General features: G+C 48.1%; 1 protein-coding gene across 3 annotated transcripts in view; it reads left to right on the top strand.

Annotated features, from left to right (window-relative positions):
- LOC144798550 (NACHT, LRR and PYD domains-containing protein 3-like) overlaps window positions 1-22725 on the top strand; it is a 925301-nt gene that overhangs the window by 192223 nt on the left and 710353 nt on the right. For all 3 annotated transcript variants that reach the window (XM_078669484.1, XM_078669486.1, XM_078669485.1), the window contains exon 4: window positions 19675-19852. In XM_078669484.1, coding sequence (XP_078525610.1) covers window positions 19675-19852 — 178 coding nt within the window. The remainder of the gene's footprint in view (window positions 1-19674; window positions 19853-22725) is intronic.

Raw genomic sequence — 22725 nt, 5'->3', positions numbered from 1 at the left:
AGGTTGAGACACTGCATCGTTGGTCCCCTTTCCACGCCTAAAACCGTATTGGGAGTCAACTATAAGTCCTGTAGAATCTGCCCAACTTTCTAATCTCGCTAGGATTACCCTACCCAGGATTTTGCATGAAGCATCTATTAAGGAAATCGGGCGATAGCAACGTGGGTCGCCCCTATCACCCTTCTTAAAAATCGGGACTACGATTGCCTCCTCCCATGTACCAGGGATGCGCCCGACCACAACAGCCTTAAAGACATTCAATAGTATGGGTGCCCACAAGCTAACATTGGATTTAAAAAGGTCCAAAGGGACAGCATCTGGGCCTGGGGCTTTTAGTAATAATCCCTTCCCTAAGGCTTCCTCAATCTCTATCAGTGTAAGTGAAGAGCTGAGGGTCAAAGCCGAGGGAGGTGCCACCAATTCCCCTGTCCTTTCCGTACTTGCCATTATTGAAATAGAATTGGGATTAAAAATCTTAGTAAAATGTTGAACCCATTGTTCAGCGGTGACCTGCATAACTATAGATTCTTTATTGTCGCTCTTAAAAAGGGGGCGATTTAGAACCTCCCAAAAGAGTCTACTATCTTTTAGTTCTGCAGCCTTTTCAAGGTCTTCCCAGGCAATGTTTTTTAGGTCCTGCTTTCTTTTTGCAATAGCCTCCCTATAGGCCTTTCTGCTAGTTCTTACAAGCTCTTTGTTTCTTGGTTTTTGACGCAGAGCTAGTTTTAGCGATCGGTGTGTGACAGAACACACGGAATCAAACCATCTAAAGGCCTTGTGACCACCCTTCCCCTTGGGTTTCCTAAGGTGCTTTGCTGCATGACCACACAATTTCTCAAAGCTCTCAATAACCTCATGGGGGTCAGATACTGGGACTAAACATGATTCTATTTCCATTTTACAATTAACAACAATATCTTCCTCTAATTTTTTCGCGTTTACCTTCCCCCATTTCATGGTAACGCCCTGATTCTTACTGTACTTAATTGACTGTTCCCAGATCTTTGGTGATTCTTGTGCTGGCACGCACAATGACAACATTAGGGGGTTATGGTCACTTGCGGGATTGGCCAGCACCTCCAACTTATCAACATATTTGAAGAAGCTGCTGGATACCAGGACAAAATCAATTGTGCTCATCTCCCCCCTTGTACCCTGAAAAGTTGGTATATGCGGTGTATCGGGGGGAGACCCAGGATCTACCACACACAAGTCATTCATGATGATAATATTGTTCAGAGCATCCCCCTGGGGTGTGTGTTTAAAGTGGGTCAAGGGCTGAGCGTTTGAGTCCTCCAGACCACACACGTTCGAGCCTCCAAAACTGCACAACGTGCAGTTGAAATCGCCAACCCAAATGACAGACGATAAAGGATGTCTGCTGCGTGCTTTACCCACTGCGTCCCCCAAACTTTGGATTATCGATATGTCATGTCCATTAAAGATGTTATAATACCAGTTGATTAACAACACAGGTTCTGGGAAAAGATGTTCTAATAACAGCAGTTGGTACCAGTTTGTGTCCACCAGTTTCGAAGTTTTCAACTTCTGTAGTTTTATAGACAACGCTGTCGTTATACCACCCTTTGCCCTCCCAGATATTGATGGAACAGCCAAGACAGTAAATGATTGAAAACCCTCAATGTCACAGGTAGTCCTAGTCCAAGTCATCTTCCAATCTGGCTGTTAGTCCGGAATGTTCCATGATATTAAGGATATTAAAGACGACCCCTGTATCCCATAGTTGCTTCCCAAAGCATCTCTTGTACTTGAGGGGTCTTGTTCAGGTAGTAATGTGTGTTTCTCACAACCCAAAGGGATATTTCCCCCAAAAGTAACAACATTCTCTACATATGGGGGGCCAATACTCACAGTATCGCAATCAACATTCACCAACACTGAGTCATCATTGCGAGATATCCCCAAGTTTTCCCTCTTTCCCGAAACTAGGACGTTAGGCACATTGCCCTCAAACCCAATTGGTGGTCAATCTACCCCGTCCATACCCATTAATGGGTCAAAGCGATTCATCAATGGGATATTATTGTTATTTGAGATCCATCCTGGGTATTCTGCGCCCTGAAACCTTGGTCTTCGTGGGTTAAACGGGACTTGTGTAAAGGGGCCCATGCTTGGTGGTCCCATAAAGGGGCCATTTGTCTCATGCCAAGGGGCATAAAAGTTTTGGGGGCCTTGATTCATGTTCAAATTATGTGCCCAACCCACGTGATTTTTACCATTTGTTCCATAGCCGCGGCGGTTGGGGTTTGGGGCAGTATGATAAAGGTTGGGATAGAAATATTCCAGACCCACACACTGGATATCCCCCATCCTACCAAACCACGCTTTGCTGCAGATAATATCCTTAACCCAGATGTCTCTAAAGTTAATCAGGATGCAATCTCCCTCCAGATCTTTTTTGCTTGGCCCAACCCCGGAAACCCTCCGCACACTTAGGATTTTTGTAGCAGTGTCTTCGGATAGGGGCCTGTTATTATTTAGCCAAAATTTTGTTTTATTTAAAAGGTCCTCCATTTTCTCATATTTGTTCTCTGCAATTAATGGAACACCTGTCAAAATTGCCATAAACGGGGCAGCCTCAGGGGGTATGTTTACATAGATCTGTTTACCATGTAGGGGGGTTTTGCTAGGAACTAGGGGTTTGCTAACTGGAGTTTCTTTCCCTTCAGTATTTGGCAGGATTGGGGCAGCTATGTTTATTGGTGTAGCCACCACCATAGGGTTGTTTAACTTATATCCAGCAGTAGTCACCACCTTAGTTTTGGACAAGGTAGCTGGTGCTGTACAAGGGATAATACCGTTAGGGTCTGCAGACACTGCAGTTTTAGGTTGCTGTGCTTGTGTCTGGTTATTCTTAGCACCCTTTTTAGCTAAACTAGTATTACTAGTATTATTACCCCCAGTAGCAACGGGTTGTCTGCTATTCCCTACAAGACTCTCCAGTAAAGCAGTGTTTTTAGATGTTAAAAAAACTCTAGTTGATCTAGTTTTAGATTAACAATTTGTTTTTTTTCCATCAAGGGATTCAGCAGACTTTTTATCAGCTTCTCAAGGCTTGCCATAAAGTCGTTATCTTGACTATGGGTTGGTTTTTTATCTAAGTTCGAAATACTTTTTTCCATGTCCAAGAGCCGGGATCCTATCTGTGAAAGTCTCTCTTCAAAGGGATTTAGGAGCTTTTTGAGTGTTTCCCATACCACAGTCAGGAAATCTACGTCTTTCCCTTTTATGACGCAGAATGGCTCCCCATTGGTTTCATTCTCTATTACGAGATTCTTATTTTCATGAGTTACCACCAGCAAATCTGTATCAATTTCTGGTGTTAGATCAGATGGCTGTGTGTTGCTCATTGGGGGTGAATGTTGGGGTAGCGGAAATAGTGCCTTGGTAGGTAACTGTGCCTTCGCAATCTTAGCCTTTTTCCTTGCGTATGCTGTCAAGTAGTTACGCTTCCTTTTGTTTTGTGGCCCTCGTTGTTTAATACAAGAATTTCCCTCACCCAGTTCTATGGGTTTGGGTCTTAGCGCCATTTCCGGGGGACCGCCCTCACCCTCCTTCTCTTCCCCGTCTATCCCGACCATAGAAGATTTTAGGGAATTAGAGGATACTAATGGTGAGCCCCCCTTTGATATAGATGTAGTGGGTACTGATGGCTGGTGAATATCTGCCTTGGTTTCAATCAAGATGAGAGGTGGGCCAATTAAACGATCAGGAGTTTTAGCAAAGGCTATAGGCCCTAATGAAGATTTTTTGGCCGCTACTAACTCCTGTGACAGTCTCCTTGCGGCATCTAGTTCAATAGAGACTCGGTGCTGCATTTTGGCAATCTCTGTGTCAATGGCTGTGTGGGTCCTGGTAATAAAATCATCTAGGGTACCATTTTTCAATCTGGACTTAGCTGCCCTCTCTTTGTAATCACGGGATGTCATATTGGCTAATCAAATGAACCGAAGGTTAGGGCCAAAGAGAGTGGCCCAGTCCAGTCTCTCCCAGCCTCAAACGGCCCGCTCTTTGCCCGGTCTTCGCCCCGCGCTGCGTCCCGCGCTGCGGGAATCCAGAGCTAAGAAATAGGGGGCCTGGTGGGCGGGGGGCGGGCCAGCAGGGAGAGCGGACCAGAAGCTGGATGTCGGTCTCGCAGGGACTCCTGGATGTTGGAGTTCCCGCACGCTCGCAGCCCCGCTGATGCCTCTCACCCAGTGCCGCCTTGCTTGTCACTCCGTGGCGGATGCAGCCCTGGAACCCACAAGACGATGCGGCACCCGCGGAGCGGGTGCGGCGAGGTGTGGGCGGGATTGGTGCAAGAAACGCCGCTGCACTTCTGTGCTCGCTGTAGAAGCCTCCGTGAAAACTGTCAGGTCAGGTAACCCAGTCATGAGAAAACATCCTAAGGCATCTGCACTACCTACTCTCGGATCCCAACATAAATGAACATTAAAATCACCAGCAAGTTATATTTATAGAGGACGAATTGAAACCTTTTGAATTTCCTAAATATGACCCCAGTGCTTGAATTTTACTAATCCCAGAAGAAGTGGTGGCGTTGTAAAAATTGAACAATAGGAACTTGCTGGGCCCTGTGGAAAATAAGAGTGCTTGCAGGGTAGAGGCCTATGTAGGAAGAACATCAAATCTGCTTCTAATGGCCAGAGACACAAAAATAATCAACCCCCATCCCATTGGTCTACCAGCCAATGAAGGAGTTTCAGGTATAACAATTGTCTTATAACCCTCCAGGAAGAAGCAGTTCATAGTGACCCATGACTCCTGAAGACAAATCATGCAAAACGCTTGATGCAGCTCAGCTACTTGGGGTCACTAAACTTGCCAGCAAGTCCAGCGATATTCCAGCTGATGATATTACACTCCTTAAAGCCGGAAACCATGGAATCAAGAGAGCTCTGGACTGGGAGGTGTTCTGATCCACTACCTGAGGACTGGCCCCAGCCAGTCAATCGCAATTGTCCAGGAATGATAATGGGGCAAATCTGTTGTGAAGGGCCATTTCAGTAGAGACCCCTTACCGTGTGTTCCAGGCCAGAACCAAGTGTCCCGGGTTTTGCCTTTAACCAGCTTGTGAGGTGTGGCCTGATGGTCAGTAAAAGAACCCCAGGGGGTGGGCCACGATAGCGGAAACAGGACCACTGAGAGAAGCCTGATAGATTCTAAAATTCTCCCAGCCATGTGTGGCCTATTGAAATTTATGATGATAGAACCCCCACAAGGTTTTTCTTGACCCTGCCTACCAAGTTCAGTCTTCGTACCATGTTGATATGTCCTTCCATCCAGACCCTCAGGATTGTATTTGAACCCAGCCAATGCATGACGTTATATTTTACTTGATGGAAATTCTCAGAGGAACCTGGTGAGAGGGAGAGTACATTCCCCAAAACTACCACAATAGGGGTGGCTTCAGGAGGTAGATTAAGAATAACCGGCATGAGCAGAGGGGAGCTGATACGCTATTGTGTGGCCTATGAACCTCCAGCTACCAGCTGTCACTAACTCGTTACTGCCAGCACCTGCTCCGGGATGCACACCCACTCTCCATGATGAAGTGATCATTTTTATCCCCATCAGCTAACAACAGCACTAAAACTCAAAACTCCTGTCGGCTCTGCATCCCTTGCCAAATGCCGTAGGTCACATGGCCTAATGGTAGTGGATGCGCATGTAACAGGGAGGTTAGAAACAAGGGCTTCCGCGGGGCACGTTGGCTATGTCTGATTCTGTTTACAAAGTTCCTTTTTACTTGCTGCCAAACATTGACTTATGGGTTCCAGTTTGCCTTCAATACAGCTACTAAAGAATCACAAAAGGAGTCTATCGAAACCACCGTTATTGGACTTTGCCATATCAAGAGGGGTAGTGCTGCTTGACGGTAAATCACGATCAACCCGTGGATGCTTCGGTTTGCTGCCAGTCAAGGGGTACTTCCTTTTGCCACCCGTCCTTTGGGCCTCTTCCAGTTTAACGTGGACAACAGGTGGCGTTGGGTTGACAGGATCACGTGGGCGCATTGGGTCTTCCACAGCAGTGAAGTTATTGGACCCTGACCCTAAACATGATAGAAAGGCAAGGGGGCACCAGATGTATACCATAGGGTGAAATAGGAAGAGGAGAACGAGAAAAAACGTAGAGAAACCATCTCTGTTTCCTTATCAAAGGATCTTTGTGGTGAGCTGCAAAAAGGCATCCATGGTGGAAACCGTATTTGTGGGTGTCTTAGAGAGGGCTTACATTCCCTCATATGTGTCCCAAACTTTTCTAGAGCCTAGCCCCGGACCCAAGGTCTCACACAGCTCCGGCTAGATAGTCGTATGGAGTAAGCAAGCCTTCACAGTGATCATTTTTCTCCGACCGACAGGCTATGGAGTAAGGATTATGCTACTTACCCTATAAGCATCTGTTCTTGGCATGTAGAGCTGTAGAATCACATGCACCACATACTCCTCTCATCCAGCGCCGGGTCCGCACGTTCGCAAGCTGCCCCCCTCGAAGATGTCCCCCCAGCCATGAGGCAAGGCAACTCCTGCCCTCTGCGACAATGCGCATGGGCATCGACTCCACTGCCAATGCCCTTTCCTGCAAAAGGTATGAGCTAAAATGCAGGATGCGTTTCTGGCTGAGTGTGGCTTCCGTTTTTATATATTGGGTGGAATATGTTCCCTTTCCAAGAGTTTGGTATCCTGTTCTTGCTGTAGATAGGATTAAAGAGGCGTAAAGTACTCAGCCCAGTAGCTTGACGCTTGATGGATTAGAGCGTTAGGAAGACCATTCAGCCTGGCTGCTCCTTCACCTTTATTTTTTTTTATAATCCTTTCATTTGATACTATTGCGCCTAAAGAGTAAGGAAGCTGTTGTTTTTTTTAATCTGTGCACTACCTGCTGAGGAATCTTTTTAACTTGCACTATCCACTATCTTGCACGCACCCTTATCTCATTATAGGGCTTATTTGGTCCCCGGTCCACCGCGGTCTTCTCGGGCCGTTTGAGTGGAGGGACATAGCTCCTCCACTTTGTCAGCATCACATCCGGGGGGCATTTGCATAAAAAGCTGATGACTTGCTGGCGGCGGTGAGATATTATTGCGCTTAAAGAGTAAGGAAGCTGTTGTTTTTTTTTAAATCTGTGCACTACCTGCTGAGGAATCTTTTTAACTTGCACTATCCACTATCTTGCACGCACCCTTATCTCATTATAGGGCTTATTTGGTCCCCGGTCCACCGCGGTCTTCTCGGGCCGTTTGAGTGGAGGGACATAGCTCCTCCACTTTGTCAGCATCACATCCGGGGGGCATTTGCATAAAAGCCGATGACTTGCTGGCGGCGGTGAGATATTATTGCGCTTAAAGAGTAAGGAAGCTGTTGTTTTTTTTAATCTGTGCACTACCTGCTGAGGAATCTTTTTAACTTGCACTATCCACTATCTTGCACGCACCCTTACCGCATTATAGGGCTTATTTGGTCCCGGTCCACCGCGGTCTTCTCAGGCCATTTGAGTGGAGGGACATAGCTCCTCCCCTTTGTCAGGGTCACTTCCGGGGGGGGGGGGCATTTGCATAAAAGCCAGATGACTTGCTGACCGCGCGCTGTGGGCGCGCCAAAGGTGCGCCTAAGGCAAGCCCGTCTGCGCCCGTCCGCGCTCAGACTCGGCCTAGGCCAGTCCCCCTCGCCCTTGTGCCCCAGGAAGACTATGCTATTCCAGAGACATCTTGATAAGTCTTGACCCTTTGAGGGGGAAAGCAACTTGCCCACGAGCTTTGCCTAACATCTTTTCTAAGGCGTGTGCAGGCGTCTGTATAATGTGCCTGTCTCCTCTACCGTGTATTACCTCACAGCACAGCAAACTATTGCCATTGGACGGTTTGCAAAGCCATATGCAGCCAGATAATGCGACAGGGCAGGCACTTAGGGATGGTCTGCGAAATGACATCTCGCCAGTTAACATGACAGGGTTGGCGCCCGACTTATTGAGAAAGGATGGCCTAAATTGCGGACTACTCAATGTCAGATCACGTCCCAAGCACGCTACCGAGATACAGCTACTGATAGAGACTAATAATCTCGATGCTCTGTTTCCGACAGAAACATGGACTGTGGCAGGGATGGAGCTAGAGTTGGATCCAGCTTGTCCAGTGGGATACAAGGCTCGGCATAAACCCAGATCCAGGGGTCGGGGAGGTGGAACTGGATTTATTTTTAAAGAGGAGCTGAATATTATCACCCTGGACATAGACGAAGTCTTTTGTGTGGAGCTTTTAGGCTTCTCGGTTAACCGCATCGCTGCAGTGGCTTTTCCCGCTGTACGCGCCAATTTTGAAATTACCGCGTTACATGACGAGCTCAGCTCGTCATGAGCACACGGCAGGTAACGCTCATGACGAGCTGAGCTCGTCATCAGCCCCGAAGGGGTTAAGGACGAGACAGGCCATTCCTTTACAGGTATGATCTGTTACAGACCACCGGGGGTAATTGATGCACAACAACAACTAGTAGTGCTCAATGTAATCAACAATATGGCCCTTACCTACACAAGACTTTTATTCCTGGGGGATTTCAATATGTGGGCAAACGGAAGATTGGACACAGCGTTCTATAACATCATTCAGTCATGTGCTAATTTGAGCCTGAAACAATGGGTGACTGAATAGACACATATAAAAGGTCATATTTTAGATCTGATCTTTGCCGAAGAAGATCTCATCACAATGGGGAAAATCCTGCCGGTGGGGTGGACCGATCACCACCTTGTCACCTTTTGTGTGCATAGTCTGAACAAAATGTGGCCCGTGGATAGACTATCCAGGACTTTTCATGGCCGGGATTGGAAGGGGCTTCTGAGAAAGGCAAAAATGGGTGGCCCTCTATTTCTGACAGAGGCTCTGTTCAACCCCGAGAAAGAGGTCACTGAGAATTGCATCACCTTCAGTTTAACATTTAACTAGGAAGTTTGACCAACTTGCTCCGCTTAAAGTCATCAGGAAGAAAGGAAGCCCCTCAGCCCCATGGTACACGGAGAACTTGAGGAATCTCAAGCTTTCGTGCAAAATGGCAGAAAGACAGTGGAGGAGGGAATATCAGGAAAAGGATAGAATAAGCTGGAGGCTTACTATAATAAAATATTTTAAAAAATAATTACTATTAAAGCTGACATTTTGTAGCTACCATTCTTAGAAGTTCCAACAAATCTATGGACATTTTCAGGATAGTGAGAGGCATGACCCACCCGATTGTACTAACAGCAATACTAAACCTTCAAAGAGCTATGTGATGGACTGGCTTTCTTCTTCCAAGATGAAATAAACAAAATTGTGGAAGGCCTGAAAAATATATCTCCTGCCACCTTGTCAGATCAGAAAAAGAGGGGAGTTGTGACAACGGGGAGGGTGCCTCCGAGTTGGTCGCCCTTGGGGCTATTATGGATAGTTTGCCGATACCCTCGGAAGAGGAGTTCACTCGAGTGGCCCTAGGAATCTCCTCTGGTTCACCATTGGATCCTTTGCCCCATAAGCTAATGAAAGAACTTGGGCCAGAGCTCTTTCCTATCCTACGCCAGTTATGCTGTCAATCTCTTAATACTGGTGTGGTGCCGTCCAACTGGAAGCAGGCTGTCATCACGCCACTTCTGAAAAAACCTACATTGGACTCAGGCTGTTATAAGAACTACCGACCAATTTCCCTCCTGCCCTACCCGGTCAAGATTGTGGAACGCCTGGTTAGTAGGGCACAGTCCCTCTTTTTGGAAACACACAATATACTGGAGGAGGAACAGTTCGGCTTCAGACCGGGTCATGGAACAGAGTCAGCTTTGGTGGCCGTCTTGGACAGCCTTGGGATGCGGGCGGACAGGGGTCAATAGGCAATTCGACACGGTAAACCATGATATTCTTCTCGCAAGGCTGGAAACCCTAGAGGTGAAGGTGGTAGCGCTGAGCTGGTTGCGTTCCTATCTATCTGATAGGTGGCAGGCAGTGGCGCTCCTTCCGTATCAATCGGAATTTGTGAAAATCAGACATGGGGTTCCGCAGGGATCTTCGATCAGTCCAATCTTGTTTAATGCTTATATGCAACCTCTGTTGGGAATTATCAAAGCACATAACATCAGCGTGATCAATTACGCTGATGACACTCAGCTAATGGTGTCCCTGGATGGTGATCAGGCCGACTCATTGGACAGTTTTCCAATGGCGAAATGGCTGAAGGAGAACTCGCTTCAGTTTAATAGTGAGAAAAGGAGATCCTACAATGCAAGGTGGGAGGGGTCTCCCGAAGTTTGCCAGCTGACTTCTGGCCTCTTACCTCAGATGGCATGCTGACACCAGTGAGCACGGTACATGATCTGAGGGTCAGTTTCAATGAGAATTTAAACCTGCAGTCTCATGTCAATAAGCTAGTGGGAGGCTGCTACACTCTCATCCGAGGTCTACGGTAAGTGTTGCCATTGCAGTACAGGCACGAGCTACGGTAGTCAGGAGAATTATCCTAAGCCGCCTGGACTACTGTAATGCTTTGCTCCTGTAATCCCCAGGATACCTGATTACTAGACTGCAGAGTATCCAGGCGGCAGCAGCAAAGCTAGCTCTCTATCGAACACGCCGCTCCTCGACAACAAAAGCGCTGGCGGAGTTGCACTGGCTTCCAGTAGCTCAAAGGATTTTTTTTAAATCGCTGTGTATTGTGTTCAGGGCACTCCATGGGCAAGGACCCAAGCCACTTCAAGATAAGTTCCAATGGTACGAGCCCACTCGCACCCTCCGTTCCTCTTCAGCTAGCCTTGCCAGGATTCCCAGGATAAAGAAAGTTACCCTGGGGGGAAGAGCCTTCAGCGTGGCAGCGGCCTGCCTTTGGAATCGTCTCCCTTTGGAAATTAGGAGCACACAAAGTCTGCTGCTGTTCCGCAAGAAAATTAAGACCTGTCTGTTCCCTAAGGTCTGATATTTTTGGCTTGTATTAGTGGTTCACTTCTCCCTTGGTAATCTGCCCTTCTTTTTTACAGTTGATAATCCTTTTCTTCCGGCTTAACTATCTCTCAGAGCCAGGATGCTCGCAGGGTTGCAGTGTGCTCTTCAAATACCAAAAATAAATAAAATGAATTTGTTTTGGATCAGTCAGCGTTTTGGCTCCATGTATGTTTAAATCCAATGCTTCCCCTTCATATATTACCTTGTCCTGTGGTTGGAGGCTTGATGTTACTTCTCCATTCCTTCCTTCTAGTATAAATACATCTTGTTTTTGCGGCGATCAAACATCCTGGACCATTCTATCCTGGACGGTTTTTTGTTTTGGGGATTAGTGTTCATTTTATGAACGTGTGGTTTCCAGGTTTCTTCGTGTATTCCCACATTTCGATACTGTGGCTGTCCTTTTGTTAGGTTATTTTATTATGCCCCAAAATTCCATACTATTTGGCATTTTGCTTGCCCAGAGTAATTTGCCCTAAATATCTTTCCAAAGCTCTTTTCTTGCCTCCCTACATTCTTTCTTATACTTCTTCCTCATTGCCATGATTTTGCTTTTATCCATTTTTATACCTTTTCTTGTTGCTGCAGCTTTGATTTTTACCTCTCTGGCTATTTTCCTTTTCTCATCGTGCAGGTTTTTGAGGTACCTTGATTCCTTCCTTACTTGTTGTCCCGCATAGCTCCTCTGCCTTGCCGGTTTTACTGAGAACATTTTTAATAGAATATTTCCTTCATTTAACTATGTTTTCACGATATTTTCCTCGCTTGGATCCCTGTATTGTTTGCTTGTTCATACACAGAGAGAGTCCATTATTTGTTTGAAATTAGTTCCCGAGCCACTTTAGCTTTCTTAAATTATAACTTACTGGGATTTCCGTTAAGACCTTTGCATTACTTGTCTGAAGCAATTTAATTTTAATGTTCAGCACCTGCAGGTGGTGGTCGCTGTCCGGACGAGGGCAGATTTAAAAGGAGTTAACCATGTAGAGAAGCTCTTCGCTAACGAAGGTGTAGTCTATGGTTGATTGTCTATTATCACTCAGAAACGTGATTGCTGCTGGACTGTTGCCCTTTGAATCTCAGTTCAAAATTTTCAGGCCTAGAGCTTCCAGTTCTTCTTGTAGTTTTGATGCTTCTTGCTTGGTCTGATTCTTCCTCCTATTTGGGTTACTCCTTACAACATTTATGTTAAAGTCCCTGAATCGATCAGATTGATATGTTGGTGTGCGGTTTGCAGCCCCTTAATTAGGTTTACCAGACTTATCAATCTTTCTCTCTTCCATTTTTTATCCGGGTGAATGTATATGTTTATAATAATTAACTGCCCGATCCTTGTTTGAGTGTTGCGTTTACATTCAAGTTACAGGACTTGTAGACAGTTCTCCCCCACGTCTAGTTCTTCTGAGATCCAGTTGTATTTTGCACTGGCGTATATAGGCAAGCCCAACTGGGCTGGCAAAATTCTGAAGAATTTTCTGCCAGTATGTTATTCATGTTCTTTATAACCTACTCTGGGTCTTGATGTTTAGTTCCAGATTTCTTGTAGTAATACCTTTAAATTAAAACTTCCGATTATTGCCTATCCTTTTATTCTTTCAACTTGCCCTCCTTCCATTCCATTCTCTGCATGCCTACTCCTTCTGAACATTCACAGTCAAGGTTCCAGCAGGAAACACTCACCCCTAGGGATGGGGCCTCTGCACGAGACTACAGGATGCCCACTCTTTAGCCACACACTGTCTCCAAAGCCAGAAATTAAATCATCCTCTTGTTCTGTGATTGCTTTTCAGATGTTTAATCTTCCACCACCAAAGAAAAACAGGCACCTTTTGACCAACCTAAAGATCTTGCTCACATGACATCTCAAAACCCAATCTGCTTCTTAAACAATCATGATATAAAGAATATTCTTTAGTGCTAAAAACCTCCCAGTTGTTTTCAACAAGCTTGATAGGTTACACAATATTTCCTACAAATATCTGCGTATTTCAAATCAAAACATCAAAATGTAATTACCCATCCTTGTCAATATAATTAATCACAGATTCAACAGTTCATTGCCAATAAATTGCAAGATTATTCTAATTAATCCAAAGAATATCAATTTGTTCCTTAAAAATAATATTAAAAATCCTGCCCAAGTGAGCAAATCCCTCCTACACAATTCATACATACATTATTCTTTAGATGGGAAGTCTCCCTCATTTGTTTCTCCCAGAAGACGTAATTCATAATGTTCAAATAAAGTGTCCATGCCAAAATGGGCTGAGTACCCATCACAAAGTAACATTTAGATTTCAATAAATCGAAAAAAGACTTGTGTTGTCCCATGTTTGGATCAGCTTGGTTAATCAATCACTCTGTCTAACACATACTATTAAAGAAAACAATATATAAAACAATGAACGTAAGTGTGTATACATGTGTGTAATCCATATAGGCATACTTAAATCACCAATCTACTAGTATGTTGTTTACGAGTATGTGGCATATCTAAAAACAATTCAGAAAAAACAAAAACACTCAAGCCGGACTCTGAATGGCATTCTTAAAAAAAAAACGACATCTCTTCATTATAATTCACCCCTAATGGTGTGCATTCACTAATCCTTTTGCTCTACTTATATGCATTACAGAGTTTATATGGGAAGAACCCTAGCTTTGATGATAACCAATTCGATGGGCATGCAGGCTGTAAATAGCTCTGTACCAATAAATCTCTAAGTGACGGATTTATCACAACTACTGATGTACAGACTGAGCACAACCTACTCTGTCACATTCATCTATGTATCAATCTCTTATTGTATTTATCCAGACTGCCCGCAGCTTACAATGAAAACCTATTTAGTCCACCATAAGGAAACTGAAATGACTACATCGAAAGGTTTGCTGACCACACAAGACTTATTCCAGTAACTAACAATGACCAATAACACTAGACTAACCACTAACCTTGGGTTCTGGAGGAGTCTACTGCCTGGCATAAAGGATTTCAATGCCTCGTCATGAGCAGTTAGCGCTATACAAATACAATTACAACAGATAGCGAGTCTGTATACTGGCTCAAATCAAAATGTTCTGTAGGACTGAAAAGGCAAAATGTACTTCCCGTTGTACCTGGCTGTCAATCCTGTAAATGGCATCACAATTTTCATTCTACAGATTTTCATATGATGATATATAAATTTTGTCTTAATATGCACAAATTTCACCCAAACATTTAATATATGCAAGTGCAGTTCGTACATGAATATGATGCACCCCTACAAATTTAAAGGCGTTAGTGGCTCTACATTCCTAGACGGGCCTCGGTTGGAGAGGTACTAAGGAAATTACATTGGATTCCCATACAGGCCAGAATTACTTTCAAGGCCTTGTGTTTCACTTACAGGATCTTCAACGAGCAAGGCCCTGGCTTCTTGCACCCCCTTCTTACCGCCTATAGACCTGCACGGTGCCTAAGGTCCTTGGGCTCTGCAAAGTTGATCGTGCCTATGGTTCAGAAGGTACGGGCGGGTGGGAGTTCCTTCGGATTCCTTGCAGTGAAAGCCTGGAATAACCTCCCTGTTGATCTAAGGATGTGCCCGTCCGAGACTGAGTTTCGGAAAAAAACTTAAGACGTGGCTATTCCGCTGTCCCCCGGATAGCCGGAAATAGGCCCTAGGTAGCCGTCCTTTATGGGAGCCCTGTCCACAGGGTGGGGGGGTGGTCTTGGGCACAGCTGCGGGGTACTAATTGGTGTTCAAGCGCGGGGACACTCTGGAGTAACCAGGCGCTCTATAAGCTGTATTATAGTAATAATAATATAACCTACTCAAAGATAAACTAAATGGTAGCATCATTTGTGATTTAAAAATGGGGGTAAAAAGACAATTACACACTTTAAGTTACTCTGCACTAAGTACACTGAGGCCTTCCCCCGTCTCAGCATCGCCGGACCTCACGGAGGTCTGACTGGGCAAACTCTGGGAAAAACGACCATCTGGAAGGGGCTGCGAGGCAGGTGTGTGCCCGGGCCCCAGGGGGCCCCAGCAGGGCAGGCCCGGGTGCTACCTTCACCTGTCTCAGCATCACCGCACCTCACAGGGCTGAGAGGTGGGTGTGGACCCAGGCCCCTTGAAGGCCCCGGCGGGCAGATCCGGGTGCTGCCTTCCCCTGTCTCAGAATCCACATGGAGGTCAGCCTGACCCTCTCCCTACTAATCCAGAGGAGAATTACCCCCTTTTCTTGTAATCTGTGCACACAAGATGACAGTGGGGACCCAAGGCGCGAATGTGCCTGACCTCCTGGAGCCCTCCCTGGGACCAGGGAGGCAAATGAGCCCTCATTGAGCCTTCCAGGGAAGCCCGCCATCTGGTCACCCCATTGGAAAGCATTGCGTGCGATCAGATGGTCGAGGGGAAAGGTGTGACCAGATGGCCGGGCTCAAAACGGAAGCCATCTGGTTGCCCTGTGCCCCAACTAAAGAGTGAGCGGGCGCCGGGCATGGGGGGCCAGAGGCCAGGGGCCCCAGCCATGTAGGCTGCAAGGGGGACCTAACGGGCCCTCTGAGCCGGGGTCCGCGGACACACTGAGAAGCAGGGAAGGCCTGCACGGGAGCGACGGACCACTGTCCGGACCTTAGGCAGAGTGGCAGGTCAGGGGATGGGGCCCAGGGCCAGAGCACCCAACCTGGGGCCCGGCAGGGCCCCGGGACCCAGCTGGGCCTCCCGGGCCCAGAGGTGCAGGGGAAGCCTCCACAGGACCCCATCCCGGGCACCCTGCCACACGGCAGGACCGAGGACATAGCCTGGGGTGGGGAGGCCGCCCTCCCTGGGGCCCCTGTGAGCTGCTGAACCTAGACGAGCAGGGGGAGGCTTCCTGGGCATGACGGAACCCCGTCCCGGGCCTTTGGCGGGCCTGCAGGCCTGGAGGACAGGGTCTAGGGCTGGAGCACCCGACCCGGGGTCCTGACAGGGCCCCTGGACCCACCCGGAGCTCCCTGGCCCGGAGGCAAAGGAAAAGCCTCCATGGATCCGCGGGACCCCGTCCTGGGCACCCTGCCATGCAGTAGGAATGAGGACGGAGCACGGGGTAGGGTGGTCGTCCTCCCCGGGCCCCTGGAAACCCCTGAATCCAGCCAAGCAGGGGGAGGCCCGCGGGACCCCATCCGGGACAGCCTGCCATGCGGTAGGCCCCAGGGCGGACCAAGGGCTGGGGCGGCGTCCTGGCCCGTCCAGCTGCTGGCTGAGGACCTCCAGGCGGAGAGGGACCACAGAGTACCCTGACCTAGTAATCCAGAGGAAGGCTACCCATCTTTCTGGAAACCCCTGCGCACCGAGAGACTCCGGGGACCCTAGGCCTGGACGTGCCCGACCTACTGGAGCCCTGGCTTGGATCAGGGAGGTGAATGAGCCCCCATCTGGACTTCCAGGGTGGCCCGGCCATCTGGTTGCCCCATTGGAAAGCCTGGCGTGCGACCAGATGGCCGGGACCCAAAGGATGCCCATCTGCCCGCCCGAGCCTTCGCCGTGGGGCTCCCGCCTGCCCTTGCAGGGCCCGGAGACGCGCTTCCCATGGGCTCGGAGACCCTGGCTGGGTCTCAAGCATGGGGAGGCCCGCAGGTGCTCTCGGGCCCCGGACGCCCTGGGGAGGACTGCCCAGCACCAATTAAGCCTGTCCCGGGCACTTTGCTGCGGCGCGGTCTGGTCGGAGAACCATCAGCCCAGGAGGGGTGTCCCGGCATTCCCTGCCCCTAGTAATTCGGAGGAAGGCTACCCTCTTTCTGGGAACCCGTGCGCACCGAGAGACTCGGGGGACCCTAGGCCCGGCCGTGCCCGGTCTCCTGGAGCCCTGGCTGGGATCATAGAGGTGAATGAGCCCCCACGGGGACTTCCAGGGCGGCCCGGTTATCTGGTTGCCCCATTGGAAAGCATTGCGTGCGACCAGATGGTCGCGGAGAAAGGTGAGACCAGATGGCCGGGACCAAAAGGACTCCCATCTGCGCCCGCCCGAGCCTTCGCGGTAGGGCTACCGCCTGCCCACGCAGGGCTCGCGGGCTCTGCATCCTGGGGGGGCTCGGGGACCCTGGCTGGGCCTCAGGCACAGGGAGACCACCGGAGCTCTCGGGCCCAGACGCCCGGGGAAGTACTGCTCGGCACCCATGAAGCCCGTCCCGGGCCCTTTGACACGCCATGGGCCGGAGGAGGGAGCCCCCGGACGGAGGGGAGGTGTTATCCGTGTATAGCCCATCTGGTCCTCATCAAAGAACTGCCGGCATGGGAGGAGTATTCCGGCTTACCCTGCCCCTAGTAATCCAGAGGAAGGCTACCCCTCTTTCTGGGAACCCTTGCGCACCGTGATACTCAGGGGACCCTAGGCCCGGACGTGCCTGACCTACTGGAGCCCTGGCTTGGATCAGGGAGGTTATTGAGCCCCCATTGGGACTTCCAGGGCGGCCCGGCCATCTGGTCGCCCCATTGGAAAGCATTACGTGCGACCAGATGACCGAGGGGAAAGGTGTAACCAGATGGCCGGGACCGAAAAGGCCCTGACAAGCGTCCAACCACCATCGTTTCTGACACGGACCCTCTGACAAGGAATCGGCGGTCCTGACAGCCCAGTTAGGATATGACCGCTGCGCAGGCAGTCATAAACATCCCTGTTTCTATTGGGGCTTGTACTGCGGCCCGGAATAGGGCTGCAGCACAACTTGCAATAGAAAAAGAGATGTTTACAAACATCCTTGCACCGTGTGCCAGGCACCATGTGGTGCCTGGCACACAGTGCATGGATTTTGGCGGGCACCATATGTGTCCACCTGACCCCATAGCTGATGGCCACAGGCGACAGGGGCCCTGCTAGGGGCCTCCAAAGTCCCTTTCCATCTGCCTTTACATGGCGGTCAGACTGCCTTGTAGAGACAGGTAAAATGGACATTGTAATCCTTGTGGCGGTACCCACATTTTAGGGATTATGGTCCAACCAACGCTGCGATGCGCTCTTTGAGCCTGTGGGAGATGCCTGACAGGGAGAGAGCAGGAAAGCACCATATTTACACACATATGGAATTATACTACTCTCTCCCTAGCACTGGCGCAGAATGAAGCTGCCTAGCACCATGCACACACCTGTGCACTATAGTGAAAGGGTGTGTGCATAAGGTCTAGCACAGGTTTCTACTGAAAGAGTAACATTCCAGTACTATGTCTAGCTAAACTTTAAATCTTTTCCCACTCTAGATGTGTGCTGTGCAGTATAGTACACGTCCATATTGGGAACAATTAGGAGAAATATATGCATTTCTCCTATTAATTCCTTCTTCTAAGTGACATTATTTTTTAGGCGCAATACCCTGTCTGCTGCTGTTAGTAGATAGGGTTTTGAGTCAAAAACCAATGGTGGCTGCATGGGAAGCCCATGTATCACCCATGGAATGCATCCTTGATGCAAAGTAACTCTTTGCGCTGCTTTATGTTACTTTCACGCAACTCTCTATGCTGGATTGCGTTACTTTTGTGATGAAGACCCAGCGCAAAAAGTTTGTAAATCTGGGCCATGTTGACCACATGGTAAACTCTGCTTTCAAATGCTTCTAAATACTTTATTCAGTTTTTGCAACCATAAAGCACATGCATCAGGACATAACACAGTATAGCAGCATCAACTTTCATACATCTGCCACTCTGGCGGTTGCTCTGAGTTCAGTAAGATTCCTAACAGGCAGGCATGGATCTCACTAGCGATCAGCCTATTCATCCTTTTCATCCCTATGTTCCGTTTCTAGTAGATGACGTTAGCTAATGCTTCTTATACTGTTCTACTTGAAGGGTTACTTTTAATGATTTACTTAGCCTGAGTAAAGCCAAAGGGAAAGAGGACGGAAATGGAAAATCTGTTAAATAGTGGGAAGATAAAGGGGAAAATCTGCAAAAAGAAATGGTGGATAGGGTGGATTTTCCAGGGTGAAGAATTCGTGCTGATGTACAATTGTACTAATTATTGGAAATCCTGCCCATCTATTTCCTCCAGCTCTGTCAATTACAGTTCTAAGACTGCAGTAAAATGCAGGGCTGCATATGTCACACTGAAAGCTAAAAACCCCACACAAAATTAGGGATTGTCGCTATAATGGTTTGCCATGAAAATATAATGACAATTGCAGAAAAAAGCCAAGCGCCTGAGCAAGTACTGGGATGAGCAATAACAATATTAATATAGTAACTCCTCTTTAGAGGTGCGATTGCTCTTTTTGTTCATGTTGGCAGAAACGTTACTGGCGAAACTGCATAGCTGGAAATTCTTCAGTGGATGCAGCTCTTTGGCTGTAAATTGAGCGGCAATCGAAATCTCACCAACAGATTTACCACTAACCCGTCGCAATTATGGACATGTCTAAATATGTGCTCACATTCTAGGGTGCAAAATCCTTCCGATGGCAGGATTCAAAATGGATGGTAACATAAAAATAACAGCTGGCAGACTTTGGTCCGTCATACTATCCTTACGGAGGAAGAAATTAGACCGGCTAGTGCTAGTTTTTGAGCCGTTCTCATGTTCAATATTTAATTTCGTAGCTTGTTTTAGGAAACCTGGAAAGGATTCGGTGAAAATCTTGCAAAGTTCTTACAGCATCTTTATTCTACCACACGTACTGTGCTATTACTGACATGCATTTATTCTAAAACCCTTTAATCTGTTTTGTATTTTAGACTTACAAGAACTTGGACAAACAATGCGACTCCTCAACTGCGGCATCCATTCTAGTAGAAGATGTATTTCTGCAAAATGGACCCACTGTGGTCAAGATGTGGGTTAGTTTATATGCTCTGCAAAGAATGTACTCCCACCCCAATCTTCTGGGAATGCTGGATGAAATTATCGAGAATGGTAAGTTTTGTAAACTGCAATGCTATGTAATACATATAAACAACAGGAATTTGCAAAGCCAATGAGACTGGTGTTTAACTGAAAGTGCATGGATGCCTAACCTAGTATTCACTCATCTATCCATGCACTCACTCACTCTTCCTTGTACTCATGCATCTAGAAATCCACCTATTGCCTCATTCTCACACTCACCCAGCAACAATATCATACACACAAGCTCACCATTCAGTGAATATGCACTTTCAATTATCAGCCAGAACTTTACAAGGCTAGTTTGTGAGGGATGTGAGTGTGCTTCCAGTGGTGCATGACTGCTACAAGGTGAGAAATGTGAGAGTACTGTTATTTTCAGTGCTGGGATGCCTATGGGTAGCCATGCACTCTACATGTGCTAATAATAATAATAAGTAGTGCGTGACTGCTAAACTGGGAGGGTGTGAGAGTGTTTCTGGGAACTTGTTATGGATAGTCTTCAGGGCAGGAGCCTGAGATTCCTGTTGTTAGTGTTTTCATCTGTCAGGAATCAATCAATCAGGATTGATACAGTGCTGCTAATTACCCGATAGGGTATCCAGGTGCTTGCAGGTACCCGAAAGGATCATTGGAACAACCAGGTCTTGAGGACCCTTTGGAATACCGGAAGAGAGGTGATGGTCCGGAGCTGTGGGGGTGGCTGTTCCAGATCTTCGCTGCGATGTAGTAGAAAGAGGGTCCTCCAGTTCTGCTTGGGTAAATGCAGGGAGTGTGGGCAAGTGATAGGGAGGCGGAGAGTAGTCTTCTTGACAGTTGGTGGAAGTGCAGGCAGTGGTTAATCTTGGTGGGTCCTTGGTTGTATATAGCCGTGTGTTCCTGAGTCAGCAGCTTCAATAGGCATCTCTTCTGTATGGGGTGCCAGTGGAGTTGCCTGAGGTGGGATGTGATGTTGGTTTGTCGGGGAGTTGTGATGTTGGTTTGTCGGGGGAGTTTGAGGATGAGTCTTGCTGCAGTGGTATGGTTTGAAGTCACTGTAGGTGGTGAGTGGTGATTCCTACGAAAAGGGTGTTGCCCTAGCCCAGTCAGCTGGTGATGAGGGCCTGTATCAAGATGCATCTCCTGTACAGGTGTAGCCACTTGAAGTTCTTATGTAGCATGTGCAGAGTGAGGAAGCAGGCAGAGGCAATGGTGTTGATCTGTGGTTTCATAGTGAGCTTGTTATCAATGATGATGCAGAGGTTTCTGGCAAAGTCGGCAGGTGTTAGTGTGGGTTTCAGGTCTGCTGGCCACCAGGAGTCGTTCCATGGGTAGCTGTTGTTGCCAAAGATCAGTACTTCCAAATTGTCCATGTTCAGCTTAAGGCAGGTGTTCCTCATCCAGTCGGTGATGCTAGTCATGCATCTGTGGAAGTTGGTCCTGGTGGTGGTAGGATCGTTGATGAGTGAGAGGAAGAGCTGGGTGCTGTCTACGTACAATATTATGTTGAGACGATGAGATATGACGATGTTGGCCTGGGGGGTTATATATGCGTGGAAGAGTGTGGGGCTGAGGGGTGAGCTCTGGGGAAACCGCAAATGATATCCTTAGGTTCAAGGTGAAAGGTGGTAGTTGAACCCTCTGAGATCTTCAGTGAGGAAGGAGGTGATCCATCTGAGCGTGTTCCCTTGGATGACGAAGTGGTGGAGTCTTGTGATCAGCAAGCGGTGGGATACGCTGTCAAAGGTGGCTGAGAGGTCGTGGATTATCAGAGCTACTGTTTCTTCTTGCTCGAGGATGATTTAAATTTCATCCGTGGCTGCGATCACGGTGGTCTCAGTGCTGTGATTGCTGTGAAAGCAGGATTGGGAGGTGTCGAGCAGCTGGCTCTGCTCCAGGTATGTTGTGAGCGCTTGGGCAACCACAGAGAGGGTTTTCAGACTTCCTGGATACGCTCGGGTTGGTCAACAGCTGGCGGATACGCACTCCTACACTGACGTATTTCACTCATATTTCAGCAGCGCACGACAGCCTCTCTAGGCTAGACTATCTGTTACTACCCGCGGCGATGGCAGCCATGATTCAGGAGGTGAAGTACTTGGGTAGAGGTGGCTCTGACCACTCCCCACTGTGGCTGAGGCTCACCCTTGGTCAGCTAGCGGCAGGCAGGATAGCTCCCATTAGCGCCTGGCAGTTAAAAGACCCACCCGTCAAGAAACAGGGGATCCAGGTATCGGACAGATATTTTCAGGAGAATGCGGGGTTGGTTGATTCGGCCCAGTCTCTTTGGGAAGCATATAAAACAGTAGTGAGGGGTGAGGTCCTGTCTTTAGTTGCTGGGAAGAAGAAGAAAAGTCAGGCAGAAGTTGCCCAGAAAGAGAGTGATACAAAAGGGGGTGGTGATGGACGGAGCATCTGAATCAATCAAACACTCACACCGAGTCAAAAGATCTGGGTTTAATCCATCACCGTTCTTTAGCCCACTCTGCCACCCCAGATCAGACATGGCTATATGCAAATCAGTCTGACCCTGTGCCTCATGGGAACAGTCCAGCCCGAACTACCAAGCCATGTCTTCCCTGGACTGGAAACAAGCTTCCGAGGACCGGTTTCTGGCATTCCAGCCGTCTTCAGCCCGGCTTGCTTGAATCCAGTGGCAAAGTGAGCAAGGGACTCACGTGTGAGCATACCCTGCCACACTGATGGTGGCCAAAAGCGGTACAAAAGAGAGTGGTGATGGACGGAGCATCTGAATCAATCAAACACTCACACCCAGTCAAAAGATCTGGGTTTAATCCATCACCGTTATTTAGCCCACTCTGCCACCCCAGATCAGACATGGCTATATGCAAATCAGTCTGACCCTGTGCCTCATGGGAACAGTCCAGCCCAAACTGCCAAGCCATGTCTTCCCTGGACCGGAA

Source organism: Lissotriton helveticus, chromosome 12 (assembly GCF_964261635.1).
Source record: "Lissotriton helveticus chromosome 12, aLisHel1.1, whole genome shotgun sequence".
NCBI classification, from domain to species: domain Eukaryota; kingdom Metazoa; phylum Chordata; class Amphibia; order Caudata; family Salamandridae; genus Lissotriton; species Lissotriton helveticus.
This window is presented reverse-complemented; position numbering and strand designations above follow the sequence as displayed.